The sequence below is a fragment of the Amphiura filiformis genome, chromosome 7 (assembly GCF_039555335.1).
Source record: "Amphiura filiformis chromosome 7, Afil_fr2py, whole genome shotgun sequence".
Classification (NCBI taxonomy): domain Eukaryota; kingdom Metazoa; phylum Echinodermata; class Ophiuroidea; order Amphilepidida; family Amphiuridae; genus Amphiura; species Amphiura filiformis.
Genome location: NC_092634.1, coordinates 54,767,301 through 54,783,815, shown reverse-complemented (window position 1 = coordinate 54,783,815; position 16,515 = coordinate 54,767,301). Strand labels below are relative to the sequence as shown.

At 37.0% G+C, this 16,515-nt stretch overlaps 1 protein-coding gene across 1 annotated transcript; it reads left to right on the top strand.

Annotated features, from left to right (window-relative positions):
• Positions 1–1,848: 1,848 nt before the first annotated feature.
• Positions 1,849–15,885, top strand: LOC140157956 (polyamine-transporting ATPase 13A3-like). The gene is made up of 20 exons (XM_072181204.1): positions 1,849–1,880; positions 3,099–3,207; positions 4,583–4,750; positions 4,898–4,956; positions 6,580–6,660; positions 6,840–6,909; positions 7,652–7,786; positions 8,187–8,253; positions 8,558–8,689; positions 9,733–9,906; positions 10,078–10,188; positions 10,998–11,044; positions 11,603–11,791; positions 12,310–12,534; positions 14,177–14,269; positions 14,485–14,638; positions 14,899–15,019; positions 15,122–15,246; positions 15,532–15,716; positions 15,877–15,885. The coding sequence occupies exons 1-20, from the start codon at positions 1,849–1,851 to the stop codon at positions 15,883–15,885; spliced, it is 2,286 nt and encodes a 761-aa protein (XP_072037305.1).
• Positions 15,886–16,515: the final 630 nt, after the last annotated feature.

The window sequence follows — 16,515 nt, the reverse complement described above, 5'->3', positions numbered from 1 at the left end:
CACTTTAAAATTCAATATTTTCTGCATATTACGTGCTGTGATCATCAGAATAATGCCAAAAGGGCTCTAGCATTATGTTCATATACGATTGTAATCAGATTTGGCTTAAACATGGAGGAGGGTCTGTTTTGGGGTCAAAAGGGGTAAAATTCTAAAGTTTGTCCAATTTAAATGAAAATTAGTATATGTGATCTTGATATGATTCAAAATATATTGGAGGTCATTTCAAGGTCACCAGAGGTCAACGAAAGGTCAAAAGGGGTCAAATTCTAATATTTGTCCAATTTAGATGAAAATTAGTATATGTGATCTTGATATGATTCAAAATTTATTGGAGGTCATTTCAAGGTCACCAGAAGTCAACTAAAGGTCAAAAGGGGTCAAATTACAAAGTTTATTCAATTTGAATGAAAATTAGTATATGTTATGTGGATATGATGCAAAATGTGGTGAAGGTCATTTCAAGGTCATCAGATGTCATTTCAAGGTCACGGCTAGACTTCGCAGCCTTACTAAGGATGCAATATATCTAGTATTATAATTGATTTTCGTCCACACACATTCGTTGGAAGATAAGATTCATTGAAATATGTTAAATAACGAATACCTGTTGAACGAATATTCTACTTCGAATATTCGGAGTCTATTACTATGGTAGTTAATCTTGTTACATCATCACTTCTACGGCGTATACGCCGTAGAAGTGACGTCATAATCGGATTAATTACCATAGCAATAGATGAATACAATTTTTGAATGTACCGCGCTGCACTGCAGCAGGTTGCACTCATCACCTGTCTTCAATCATAATAATAGATTGAATACAATACCGCTCTTTTCAAAGAGACTAATCTTACAGGTTCGAGTGATTAGCATTTCTTTGACATCTATGGTTCAATGCATCGGTACCGCATGAACGTTGTAGTGTGGGGCGATATAGCCAAAATTGTATTCATCTATTGCTATGGTAGTTAATCTGATTAACTACGTCACTTCTACGGCGTATAGGTATGATGGTAAGAGTCGTGCCGGAGAAATGCTCACATGCAAAAATCCCCAAACAGCACATTAGTCCGAATGGCCATTAGTCCAAAAAAGGGTTGAAGTTATGGTCGATGCCATTTTAGGTTATGGTTAGGGATAAGGTTAGGGTTAGGGATAGGATTATCATTAGGGTGAGAGTTAGTGTTAGGGATATAGTTACGTTACGGCTTGGGTAATAGTTAGGATTAGAGTCAGGATTGTAGACAGTAGACGATCTGAGGTTACTGTTCTGAACTCAGGCTACTTGTTGTACATTACAATGCATACAGCCCGTGGAACGGCGTTCTATAACAATACGCATACTGTACGGAATAAATAAAAGCAAAGCCTCAATTAAGCATGTTATGCAGGCTAGTGTTTAGGGTTAGGTTTAGGGTATGATTAGGGTTATAGAGTTATAGAGTTATAGAGGAGTTATAGAGTTTATTGGGTTTTTATTCATACGGACTGTCGATCTATAACAATTTATGTTTCCTTGGACTAACCTGAAAAGTGGTTCATTTGATCTGATCATCTGAGGGACTCAATCTCAGATTGGTCTTTTGGGTGAATTAATGGATTGATGTGATCCGTATTTGACCCTCAGACAATGTGCAAAACTGGTCCAATTAGAACTGGGTTATCAAGACAAACAGGACAAAGGTTGATTCGTCGACTTGTTTAATATAGGCCTATTGCTGACCTTTATTATTAGAAGTTATGTTTAACAATTATACAACTTCGAATAATTATCCTTTCGGTTCGGGTTCCTGCCTACTTATATCTTGTTTTTAACGTATGAGATATTATTTTGCTGTTGAGATAATGAAGGGAGAATCAGGTAATATGGACATGAGGTGAGTTGTTAACGTGTTAAACATGGGCCTGTTTTGCATATTATATTTTACTACAATAGCCAAAAATGTATTATGTATTTCATTGATAATATTGCTGTGATCTATAAAGTGATGTTATAATATAATGGTAAAGTGATTGTTTTTGGAATGCCTTAAAGCCACCGTAAGCAGGTTTTCAATATTTGTTAAGAATACATATACGAGGGGGAAATCGCCCAGAAGTGAAAGAGCTATATCAATGAAATTTTGTCAGTGCAATTACTGGTCCTTATGTACACTATGATGCAAAAATGGTCTCATAAGAATGCTTACTTTTTTACAGGCGCTAGATGTCAGTACCTGCCTATGTAACCGCATAACCAGCAAAATGGAGAAAATTGAGGCATGTAGCATGATTAAGTTCCATTTTAAGGGTTACAGTGCCCAAAAAATCTGTGATGAAATAAAAATTCATTTTCCAAAAGGCAACAGTGACAATATCACAATCACCACCGAAGATAACTTTCATTTCATCATCGATTTTCTTGGCACTGCAACCCTTCAAATGCAGGATCTTAATAACGCTGCTTGCCTCAATTTTCTCAATCTTGCAGTTTATGCGCAGTAACTGGGGCAGCAGGTTATTAGCATCTAGTGTCGCCTGTAAAAAGAGTAAACATTCTTATGAGACCATTTTTGCATCATAGTGTACATAAGGACCAGTTATTGCACTGACAAAATTTCATTGATATAGGTCTTTCACTTATGGGCGATTTCTAAAACTTTTTGATACCCCCTCGTAGTTGCATTAGAAAAATTAAGAGTGCTCCGATTTCAATGGAAATGGTCTCAAAATGTTCGTCATCATGGTCATGTAAAATTCACTCAAATAAGGAATACTTCTCACCATCTAGGAAAAATAGGGGGTGTGGTCAATAGGCTATATGGCTGCAATGGGGGGTTGATACTATGTTACAAAGCATTCTAGCCAGTACAAATATTCCTTATTTGACGCCATTCTGCATGACAAACAATTCGTATTCGATGTGAAATAAAGAATGTTCATAACATTGGATACTGTATTCCAGGGGCCAGAATAACCAACATTCAGTTTGTTGCATCCTGATACTATTAAATACCTAATTACATACATGGTATGGTCACATGGTGTCCTGCCCTTTCAACATGAAAACCACTTTATACTGTAAATGTGATAACCTTTTTTTTTGTTATTTCTAGTCCAACTGATACAAAATGGAATTCTAATCCAACTGATACAAAATGGGACAAGCTCGGTCGGCAGAGATCAGAACCATTGTTGATAGAAGAGGACAAACAGGAACCATTTGTACGAAAGCTAATAACACCCAGGGACCCTACGTCTAGTCTGCTTGAACTCTTTACACCCGATTCATCACCACCATGATAGACACGATGCCATCATAGTTTACCAAAAAAAACGTTATTCAGCCGAGGATCAAATAATAGTGTTTATATATATGCAAATTTTTATATTTTATTTGGGTTAAGCAGGGGCTCGGTTCAATCCAGGTGGTGGCCGCATTGCATTCTCTAAATTCAGTAAATTTTCATCGTCAACCGTGTAATTGAATGGGATTATTTTGAAATTTTAAAACGCTTGAAATATCACAAAAAATAGGCATATGTTGATAAATAATATCAATTTAAATACAAGCTAAAACCGTTGGGGTTCGATAATGAGCCCCACAAAACTAACCGACTATATTGGAAAATGCCATACGACCGGACAGTTTCACAAGTTGCCGGCTCGATCATGCCATCCGCCGCCTGGTTCAATCGTTCAATTAACAATCGTTGTTTTAACAGATTGCATAACTCCTTTTTGGATATGGCCCATTGTAGTTTTTGGATGCGTATAACATTTTTAGTTATATTACGCTTATCCACAATATTTGTTGTATCTCGTTAATGCTAATTTTAGCATTTAATTAACAGCTCACTGGACTCGGATTTGCTTGAAAGCCATTTTTGTTAAAATCGTATTTAATAAAAATTTATAGTTTAAAATAAATAAATAAAATAAATAAATTTTGGATTTATAAAGCGCCTTTCTCCAGATCTTATTTATAAAGCGCCTTTCTCCAGATCTTAGAGGACTCAAAGCGCTGTAATTTCGCTGCAATGGTGAATCATCACAATCAGGTCGCATCAACTAGGCCAGTTGCTGCCGAACGGCGCACACATATCCGCATTTAGATTGTAGCATCCACCAATTATCTGTGCAGCTCACCAAATTCTATTGGGTGAAGGAACCAAATAACTAATCACCGATTTTTGCGATACAGCAGGAAACCGGAGATCCCGGAGAAATCCTGCGAGAGCGGGCATGGAATCGCTTGATCGCTATTGTTTTTGGAGCAATATTGTTTCTTTTGTAACAAGTCCTTGAACAATATTGTTTTTTAGTGCTTTTGCTTTTTACCTCCCCAACCTCACCCATTATCTCACTGAGGAATTTTATATCAAATGACATGTTTTTATATTCTATGGTCTCAATTATAGATTCCAAACGTTTTATATAAGGTATAAACTGCACATATTATCATCATCATATTCATCATCATAAATAACTATAAGCTGTGGCGTTCTTAAAATTGAGTTTCAACGGGTTGGTTTAGTTCTTTCAAGATTCTTTATTTGGTTGCCGTTGTTGTTTTAATTTTCCTGTTTTTATGTTGCAGAAATGTTGGAGCTATTCACGAAGTACCCTGCTTACTACGATTACCTGTGTTTTGTGTATTCTTACTGTGGGATTCCTAATCCTTGTCTTGTATTGGAAACCCAATTGGAGGCTGAAGATGATGTATTCAAGATGTCATCTACATGAGGCTGAAGCCGTTCTCATCCAAGTAAGTAATCCAACAAAATTTGCTTCTGTACGTGTCAGTGCTTTATTACGGTGAAAGCACACTCTTAACATTTTATTTATGTAATTTACAAAGTTACCTTTCCTTTGAAAATATACTAGATCATATTCTTATCGTTTATATTTACAGGATCTTTATAGTAGAGAACATGTAAAGTACATCCACCGCTTAAAGCTAGATGAAAACAGGTTTGTAAACACTGTGTAGTCTGTGACACATGATTTCTAATAGGCCTATATCATGCTAATTAAACTATAAAACAGTTAATGAAAAACATTTATACGACCAGGAAAAAACTAATATGTGGTCTAAATTTTGTTAGTTGAAATTTAATATTATAATTATAATCATATTTTCATGACTTGATTCTCTTCTCGCAACCCAAATTGATCATTTACACACTAATTGAATAATCTGGCTATGCCAGATAGCAACTATGTCATCCAGGTGGTGGCCGCATTGCATTCTCTAAATTCAGTAAATTTTCATCGTCAACCGTGTAATTGAATGGGGTTATTTTGAAATTTTAAAACGCTTGAAATATCACAAACAAATAGGCCTATGTTGATAAATAATATAAATACAAGCTAAAACCGTTGGGGTTCGATAATGAACCCCACAAAACTAACCGACTATATTGGAAAATGCCATACGGCCGGGCGGTTTCACAAGTTGCCGGCTCGATCATGTCATCCGCCGCCTGATGTCATCGAAAGCCACTGCGCACGATCAAGGCCACTGCGCATACGCCAAACATGCGTAGTGCAGTGGTGATGCGTTACGTACACTCCTAAAAAGGAATAGTCGAATTTGACTAGAACTCATGTCAGATTTTGCTCTATCCGTGTCAAATTCAACATTATTCGGGTCAAATTCGACATGAATTTCTGGTCAAATTTTACTTGCAATCTAGTGATCTTATTATACTAGAATCTAATCAAAATCGACCAGACCCTGTGTATTGTTTCGGATTAGAAATGATCACAATACATTGGGCAAATTAATTCTTTTGCACAAATGAAGTCGTGAAACGTTATAAAGTATAAGAAGAAAAATATGACAGAAAGCAACCAAAAGGTAACAGCTTATTTGTACGTAATTCTCTAAACATGTCCCGCATAGATTAAACTATTTCATGTTTTCATATTTTAGTAATTGATACTAACTAATTTTACATTTCAGCTTACATCATTTTCGAAGTATTTTAGACGTCATTGTTAATGGCGAGCTGCGTTATTTTTGTTACCAAAAGATGAAATTCATTTGGGATTCAGTGAACAATACATTTTTCCTTTTAAGGTGAGTGGGAACTTTGTCTTTGTCCTCTCTTAATTTCTTTTTCATCTTCTTCTTCATCTCCTTGGTTACGGGTATGCCGGCATCAAAGCAATCTGCTTCTGCTTCTACTTCTTTTTCTTCCTCTTTGATGTAGCTATCCACGTATTATAATGCTACCGTTTCCGAAACCAAAGGCTCATATGCACAAAACAAGTTATACTAGATCTAAGTAACTTTTAACCGGATCTAAAAGCTCTAAACAATGAAGTACAACAAAGTGTACCAACATCACCATGTTTGTTTTTCACTCAATGAGTGCGAAATAGTGCACCTCCGGATCATTTACCCGGAGTACGGCGAAATAATCATCAAAGAGTACACCATTTTGCTCTATATAAGTGACAAGCCAGCATGGCGAAGTCGGTACTCTTTGTTGTACATCATTGTTCTGTGCATATGGGCCAAAGTGTCTATTCGTAAAAGAAAGCGTTCCCGATACATCAATCTAATGGTTATCTATACTTTATTCTCAGATCTCCAGAGCTGAGTTCACCCTGCATTAACTTCTATCGTGATTTTCAGGCAGGTCTTTCTGATGACCAAGTAAAGGCAAGGTATGTCATTGTTATCAAATTAAATATTATCTTATGTTATCTTAAGCACACATGTGTTTTTATTTGCATTCAATTAATTTGGCAATTTTGATCGTAGTGACGATATGAAGCTTAGAAACAACTGTACTGGTTTCATGAAAATATTCACAACTTCTATTCATTGTATATCTTTTCCATAGACAAATAGTTTTCGGATTAAATACCATCACCATCAGAGTTAAGCCTATCTTAGTTATGCTCGTTCAAGAGGTAAGCCTCCAATTAACGGGAATAACTAAAACACGATCTATATTCCAAATAGTATAATATTCGTACAAAAATGATTTATTACTTAATTTATTTCAATTTATTTTGATAACGAGTGTTTGTTGACGTAGGTAAAATGAATTATATTTGATGCCGAATATCTGGTGAAATATTATCGATTTCACATCATCATAGTGGTGGGGTTGTGATGGTGGCGGTGCTGATGGTGGCGGTGACGGTGGTGGTGGTGGTGGTAGTGGTGGTGGTGGTGGTGGAGATGGAGGTGGTTGTGGTGGTGGAGGTGGTTGTGGTGGTTGTGGTGGTTGTGGTGGTGTGGTGGTGGTAGTGGTGGTGGTGGTAGCGGTGGTGATGGTGGTGGTGATGGTGGTGCTGGTGGTGGCGGTAGTGATGGTGGTGGTGACGGTGGTGGTGGTAGTGGTGGGGGTAGTGGTGGTGGTGGTGGTGGTGGTGGTGGTGGTGGTGTGGTGGTGGTGGTGGTGGTGGTGGTGGTGGTGGTAGTGGTGGTGGTGGTGGTGATGTTGGTGTTAGTGGTGGTGGTGGTGGTATGGCACTGGTTGTGGTGGCGGCGGTGGTAGTGGCAGCGGCTTTGCAATAATTGTGATTATTAAAATACTGTTCTGACTAGCAATGGGTGCTACATCCCTGGTGCTACTAGAGACCTGTTAAATGGTTTCATCAATTAGACACATTGTTACTCATTCTCACTCGTTCGCTCATTTACCAGGTATTGAATCCGTTTTACATTTTCCAAATCTATAGTATATCTGTTTGGATAGCGTATGAATACTATAGTTTTGCCGCCTGTATTCTCATCATGACCTTGGTATCGCTTACTGTATCGCTTTATGTTACCAGAAAGGTAAGCGTATAGCAACGAACTCAACTTCCTCCATGTAGATAAGGTCTTTTATCCTGCGTTATATCTTGGACCAACCATGGACCAACATAGGGCAGACCAAATGTAGACGCCTGTCAACTCATCAAATATAAATGGGTGGGTGTTGATTGAGCTGAGTATTCAGCCCCCTGACGTACAGCATCCCGTAATGACGATGTGCTGCTTATTCAGTATATGGATTACGCGTCGCGAAGATACTTTCGCATGATTCTAAACATGCTAAGCAAAAACGTAGTTATGTCAATAGGCATTTTTACTACCATCCTCCTGGAACAATAACACTCGACTCACAAATTGTTAGGAAGAAGTATATTTTATCAGATTTTTTTATTGCTGCACGTATATTCTAATTCATATCTAGGAAAGTACAACGCTTCGGAAAATGACGGATTCGTTTTTGAAAGTCAAAATTCTTCGGCCAAACGGGAGTAAGTTAATTTCCATCACGATTATTTGTTATGCATTGATAATGTGATATCATCCAAGGTGAAAGGCAGACCAGCCTGCTGATTCGTTAGCATAGTCCCTCCTCCCTTTTACAGTACCTCACAATGATATTCTTGACGTAGGAAGTGTTGACGTTATATGATTTTTAGTGTTTTAAAAATGCTGTAAAAATTTCCTTTGCAATTGCAATGATAAGTTAAAGATGAAATGAAGGGAATTTATAAGTTATTTCGAATAGAAATAATATAAACTTATTTTGCTCCCACGTTTTACTAATGTCTTCAGGTATAGTGATCCAGACAGAAGATCAAGTAGTTCCGGGTGATGTTCTTGTTATTCCTCCGCATGGATGTACTATGAGTTGTGATGCAGTCCTAATAAACGGTACATGTATTGTCAACGAGAGTATGCTCACTGGTAAGAATTCGGCTGGAAACTTTGATAATTAGAGGCCCTATCAGTAATGTCAGCTAAACTATGCGTCAAAATATTTGTAATTGTACAGATGTGCGGGAACAGCTTCAAAGTAATAATCAAAATTATCATAAATAACAAGCAAAAAAGAAGAAAACATCAATTGCTTGTAGCTAACAAGTGTTCATATGGGCAGATTTTTCCAACGTTGATATAAAATGTGACGTTTTACCCCTATTAGGATGCCGTATCACTTGCAAGTTATGTAACACAACATTACTATAATCGCCCTTCGCACTGTTCCGCCATATGCGAAAAGTGCCGCGATCTGGCAGCATACATGAATGGCAATTGAAACAGTCATAATATAACATTGTGTAGAGTTACGTAATTTTTCCTTTCATATCTTTTGCCACTTCAAAGCTCTTCTTGCAGATGTCCAAATAGTAAGAATTACTCTTTACGAAAATGTAAAAATCTGATTGAGTGCCTTTGTGTCCTGGCTGTTTCATGCACTTTTATAACACACAATCCGCAGAACGCAAGGTACTTATTTGTGATTGTTTTGCTGCCTGCGAGTAAAATGGTACCGGGTTCTTTTATTATTATATACCCGAACTCCACTGACCAGAGCGATTTGATGAAGAATAGTTATATCAAAATGTTGCCTTTCATACCACTACTGTAGATATATGGTGTATGGAATGGTCGTAATAACACATCAGTAGGACCGACCTCAGTCACAATTGACGGAGTGACACGGATTGGTGACATATAGGCGCTGGGATTAAATACCGATTTTCTTTGTTTTGAATCATTTATTCGGCTCAAAATTAAAAGAGGACGTTTTTGATAGTGAAAAGAACATTTTGTGGAAAAATACAAATTCATTTGCTTATGGAAATATTACCCGATTTTAACCACCTGCGCTTTCGCTAGTTCAGCAAACATCTGATTCAGAAGGATGGTTCTTGAAAGACTTGTTATTATAAGGGTAATTGTCCCTGAGTAATTTTTGCCTTCATTTTTTTATCTTTATTTATTAGGCGAAAGTGTACCTGTAACAAAAGTGTCACTATCTAGCCAACAGTCCTTAGATGAACAACATCACATCTACTCTCCAGAACTGGACAAGCGGCATACACTATTCTGTGGAACTCGAGTCATACAAACACGTCTTTCTGGATATGATATGGTGAAAGCAGTTGTGGTGCAAACCGGTATGAGAATATATTTTGTCCAAACTTACAGGATGGTATCCTTTTATGCGATTCTGTATCAACATGCAATGTTGTAAATAATACATGTTTAGAGCTAGTATATCTTATTGATGTACATATTGAAACATGTAGAAAGTCATCATGACAATGTACGTCTTTTGTGGCTTATAGGATTCTCCACTCTGAAAGGGACACTTGTTCGTTCCATTTTATACCCACGACCGATGGAGTTCAAGCTTTATCGCGATGCCATGATGTTCGTTGGCTCGTACATTGCATTAGGTAGGTGCAATACCCAATTCGCTCTTTTATTTTCTCATACTGAAAAATCTCAAATGTTAATATCAACCACCTTTTGTATCATACACATTGTTGCAGTGCGAAGCCCATTTTTTGCCATAGTCGCTACCCACGCCCGGTGAATAGCGTAAAACACCTCCCGGGTTATTGATAATCGTCAATATGCCAAATCACGAAAAAGTTATGCCTGATTAAGAGCTTCATTTGATAATAAAAACAGTATTTTCTCAAAAGACTTTGAACATCACTGTATCTATTGAAATTGACGACTTTCAAACAAATATATTGTGGGGAGCTTAAAACAAGTATCGACAGGGGCGTAGCCAGCTTTCTTGGTCAGGGGGGGCAAAATAAAATTTGGGGGCACCATACAATACATAGAGACTGTATGTCTTCAAGCTTCCCGAAAAGGGCCTTATTTTCGCCCATTATCCGGCTAAAAAGGGCTTTATTGTTAGAATGTGCGCGCGTAGCGCGGAAACATTTTGTATTTTACACTATTTTGGCCCTGAAATTTACTAGAAAAGGGCTCCTTGCCCTTTTCTTTTCCTTTGCCCTCCTGATTTTCTCTTTCATTTTTTTGTCAGAGGGGCACTTTTTCTTTCATTTTTTGTCAGGGGGCACTCTGCCCCCCCCGCTGGCTACGCTACTGAGTATCGATATTAAATGGATAGGTGCTCATTACCTTTCTATATGATCATTTACTTTTGGGTGACAATCACTTCCCTCAGATTCGTTTAAGACAAAAACAGCCATTCAATAATATACTATTTTATCCATATTTATCTTAGCCTTCGTTGGCGTTGTCTATTCTGCTTGGGTACTCATCATCAATGAGGTTGGTATTTGTAGATTTTATAATTCACCTGTTCGATAATTCCCAGAATCTTTTGTAAAGTAGTCTTAGTCGATTCGCATATCGTCACCGCATGTAAAACTGCACAGCTATATCATTTTTCATCCTGATGTGGCAGTGACGTTAGCGCGTTGAAGCAATATTTCGCGCGCGAGACTATGTATTGTCTTAAATCGCCTGCGTGTGTACGCCAGCGATTTGAACCTACGCCCAACGAAAGACGCACTGACGTCACTGTCACATCAGGGTGAAAATGGTATAGCAGCGACGTGTGCATCGACAACGACAAATGCTCGGTTATATTCGCAAAGGCTTTCGAGATTAACGAAACAGGCCAATCTTTAAATCGGCAATGAAACGTGTGCAAATAAGCGTCACGGTTTCAAGAGTTGTAGGAGCAGGCATTATTATATGAAATTGGGTGCTTTTCGGTGAATTCGAAATGGGATGTCTTGAAACCATTTACAAGATAATAAAACGGCAAATTGAAGTGATTTAGGTCATCAAGTTAATCTGGTATTGTTTCCACTTATCTTATAGGCAAGTCCTCGTACGGTAACTTTGTTAACCATGGATACCCTTACCATCGCCATACAACCTCTTCTACCAGTCGCTTTAACGACGGGCATGTTATATGCTCAAATACGACTGAAAAAGCAAGGAATATTTTGTATCAGCCCTCAGAGAATCAACCTCTCCGGTGTCCTTGACGTCGTCTGCTTTGATAAGGTAAGACTTTCTCATAGTAAACATCACTTGTGGCCGTACACTACGAATGAGCCGTAAAGTCGTCATTGTATTCTGAGTTACAGTGTAAAATGTGCGTGAAGGTCGTATTCATAGGTACCTCAATTTTACGACTGATTCGTAGTGTACGGTCACATTTTATGTCATCACATGTCTGTTTCCGTCTCTTCGTCGATCAAAAAACGCAATATAACGATAGAATTACAACGTCAAAGCTAATGGGCCTTTTCAAGTTCTCAGTTTTGGTTTTTCTATTGTTCAGAAACTAAATATCAAGAAATCAGAGTTAACCCTTTTAAATTAAGATCTCCCTAGACTTTTCTAATCAAATTCGACCTGATTCTATTCACGATTTTGGGTTAAATTTGACTAGAAAAATCTAGTGAGATCTAATTTGACTTTGAATTTTAAATCTAGTCAAATCGGCTATTGTTTTTCAGTTCATGGTTTATTTAAAAAAAAGGGAAACTTGAAAATGCTCAATGTTTGCACATTTTCAGACCGGCACTTTGACAGAAGATGGGCTAGATCTTCTTGGATTTCGAACTACAACGGATAATGGTACTTCCAACCAAACCGTATTTTCTTCAATGGAAACCACGGCAACATCTCTATCAGCCTGCCCATTCTTGTCCACCATGGTAACATGTCATTCTCTAGCTGTAATTGAGGGGAAGATACAGGGCGATCCCATGGATTTGAAAATGTTTCAAGCCACAGGCTGGGTAAGTTACTGTGACTTTTCACCAAACTTTTCTAGAGTTTGGTTGCTTCCAGTCAACCTGTGTCCTTAACTGTGTTTTTTTTGTTATTGCCCTTACATTTAATTAATTGTTAATGAAACAGTGTATTCTCAATCATTTTAAGACAATGAACATGTCACTCTCATATTATTCTGACATCCTCTTTCAACTTTCCAACAACAAGGAATTTTTTCATTATAGACTTAAAATAATCTTTTTTTTCCATCTAAGCATAATCTAGCAGTTGATTTTGCTATTGCAAACTGTGGGCGCAGTAGAAAAAAACAATGATTTGTTTTGAATATTTCATTGGATGAGCTGCAGTTAATATATATCATATTGATGTGGTTGTAGTAGTAATGATGATGATGTTAATGATGATGATGATGATGATGATGATGTCAATGATGAAATGATGATGATAATGATTAAGATGATGATGATGATAATGATGTTGATGTAAATGATGATAATGTTGATGTTAATGATGTAGTGATGATGATGATGATGATGTTAATGATGATGTTACTGATGTAATGGTGATGATGATGGTGATGTAGATTATGTTGATTATAATGTTAATGGTGATGATGTTGATGATGATGTTAATGATGTAATGATGATGATGTTCAAAATGATGTTGATGATGATGATGACGCTGTTGATGATGATGTTAATGATAATGATGATGTTAATGATGTAATGATGATGATGATGATGATGATGATGATGATGATGATGATGATAATGATGATGATGATTATGATATGAGGGATTTAATTAAGTATGCAATCTTCACTCTCCCTCCCGCACCCACCCAGTCAATGTTGTTTTGATACTGAGACAGGAACGGACAATTGGTCTAGTATTGGCTCCAACATTGCTTGGGGGTGCAAGCAATATGAAACATTAATGTTTGCCACTCATGTTACTTGTAATGTTTAAACAAAGAGCACGTTTCTATGGTATCACTCACAGTAACCTGCTTACTTCTCATGTATATGTTTTTGCTTAACACGTGTGCTATGAGCCACAAAATACATCATCTCCAAATACACAGTTCAGTGACCTCGAGGCCTCCATTCAACAAGAACGTTAACTTGCTGTTATAGAGGATGATGCGTTTATACCCAATACGCTCAGAGGTCAATTTATGAGTGTACGGACATTATAGGGTCAACAAACTGTGTCTTTATAATTCAAACAGCATGTGACATATTTTCGGCAAGGGTCCCGTGCCAAGCACAAATCGACTTTTACAATATTTATTGAAGAGATAAGATATGCATAATCTCAGTTTGCGAGAAGATAAGAGGTCAAATTTTTCCATGTTAAAAATAGAATTACATGCTAGGCATGTTTGTTCCTCTTTCGCGTTTGTGTATTAATTAATCGTCATCGTCATCATTATCATCATCATCGTCGTCGTCTTCATCATCATCATCATCATATCATCATCACCATCATCTCATCATTACCTGACTATTAGCCACAAACCCATACCAAGGAAAATAAAATATCAATTTTGCTGCAAGCCCTCAGAGAAAATTTATATACAAATATTTAAAATCATGTTTTATTACAACGTATCTAATAGTTGTTCAACTTCTTTTTTCGGTTGCAGACTTTGGATGAAGCAGAAATTAATGTTGGTAGAAGTATACGAGGACCAAGACGTCAACTAATACGTGTCAAGCCCTCCATTATTTCCGATAGGGTATAGTATGCGTATTTTACAAATCAGTTCTATTCTTATTAAGCGCTTACATAATCTCCCGAGGTTCGTATTTGTAGATTGTTCAAGGTATCTTTGTGAAATCACAGCGAATCATGGTGGGTAATTCTTTTCCCGTCGAGAAATTTTACATTTTCATTTGGTAATAAGATTTTGTTAAAATATGAAAATATCTCTTATGCATGTTATACTTTCAGCACATGTCGGAGTATATCATTTTAAAACAATTTACATTTTCATCACGTCTACAACGCATGAGCGTTATTGCTCAATCACAAATCTCACGTGAATTCGCGGGATTTGTAAAAGGCGCACCAGAAACGATTGTATCACTCTGCACCCAACAAAGTGGTAAGTTATATCATGCCTTCTACGCACGTTATCTTACTTTTCCATTCATAAAGATGCGTAATACCTATGAGCTGAGGTATATCAGAAACGAAACAAACAAACAAGTAAAGCCTATTTTCTCTTCTAGCAGACGTACACTATTCATTGGCATAAGTTACTAAGTTTGGCATGGCATAATTACCTAGATTTTGCCCTAGGATTTATGTACTTGTTAAAATGGTTGAAGAGGTAACTTTAATATTTCTTTTTTTGATATCCAGTTGCAAACGATTTCCAAGTAATTCTGGAAAGCTATACATCTGAAGGATTTCGTGTTCTAGCATTAGCGTGGAAGCCTCTGAAAGACAATGTTACGGCGAGTAATTATCAAAATATTGGCAGGTTGGTTACATAATCTTATCACTGACACTGACGTACCGACCGGTATTAGCCTCCGGCTCGAAATACCGGGTCCTTGTTCATTTCTGTTTTGTTTTATTTCAGAGATGAGTTAGAGAATGATCTCACGTTTCTTGGTATTCTCATATGGCAAAACAAACTCAAACCAGAAAGTTCACCAGTAATAAATGAACTACAACAGTCTAGCATTCGAACGATCATGGTAACAGGTACATTATATTATTAACGTCAAAGTTTTCGTATTGTTAGTATCCGCAGCATGTGTAGTATAGCTAAAGTAAGAATGCACATTTTGTGTTAGGGAGAGGTAATGTAACGAATGGTCGATAATCTTGTGCAAATAAACAATAATTAATGGCAAAACTTAGTATTACGGGAATCGATATATAAGAATCTTGCAATGTCTACAATCCGTACTGTACTATACACTAATATATAATGACTGTGTATCGTATTATAATAGTATAAAATGGTTGTTGAAATTTCCACCGCAGGTGACAATATTCTAACAGCCATTAATGTTGCTGGTAAATGTGGCATGTTATCTCCTGATGATACTATTACACAAGTAAATATCAAAACTAAAGGCGTTGAATTGAAGGGCCAGCTGGAATATAAGAAGATCATTGGAGGCGACCTTGACCTTGATGCTACTGATATAAGTGTAGATGACTGTCAGGTACTTCTTGTTGAATCTCTATTAGATCGATCTCAGTTTGGTCCTTTAACACATACCGCGCCATCAGTGTCCCGACCGACAGGTAGCCTATCGTTGACTTACATAGTGCTATCGTTTTATTTTGTTTTATACCGTTATGTTCATTATTCGCTCAATTTAGGTTGAATAAATACCACTAATTCTCTATAACACAGGTTTCAATGGGAAAAAATGTGTAGGCCTACTTCAAGAACGATTTTTACAAATGTGGAATCTCATAGTGAAAAGACATTATTGTCAATTAAAAATAGAAGGGTGAATCTCCAAATGACCAGAATTTCAACATTATTTCGATGACCTGAGATTTTTAAGATACAAGACGTACAAAATTGTTCTCTAAAACAGAGTTTTCTCAGTAATCAAATATCGCAGCAAGTGAAATGTTGGTGCATTGGATGTAGCTTAACATTTTTCTTGTGTGTTTATACAAATTTTTAGAATAAATTTGAAAATCCTTGTTTAAAGCCGTTTTACGCACCATGTTCACACGATCAAAAACGCGTTCCATGACGTTTTTTTCAAATGTGCGCCCGTATAAAACCACGCCGAGTGATTGTTTTCTTCTTTTTTGTATTGTACGACAAATCGATTAAAGAAATAATGTTGCCATGGGGAAGAACCAAATACAGTACCGATTAAATTTTAAAAGCCCGTTTTTGGGGGTCATTTTCGAGAATCTTGCCTGAGAAAAACTGTTTTGTGGAATTATCGATATCTTGATTACGGGACGTTAATTTAGAGATCTGAATACCTACATTAT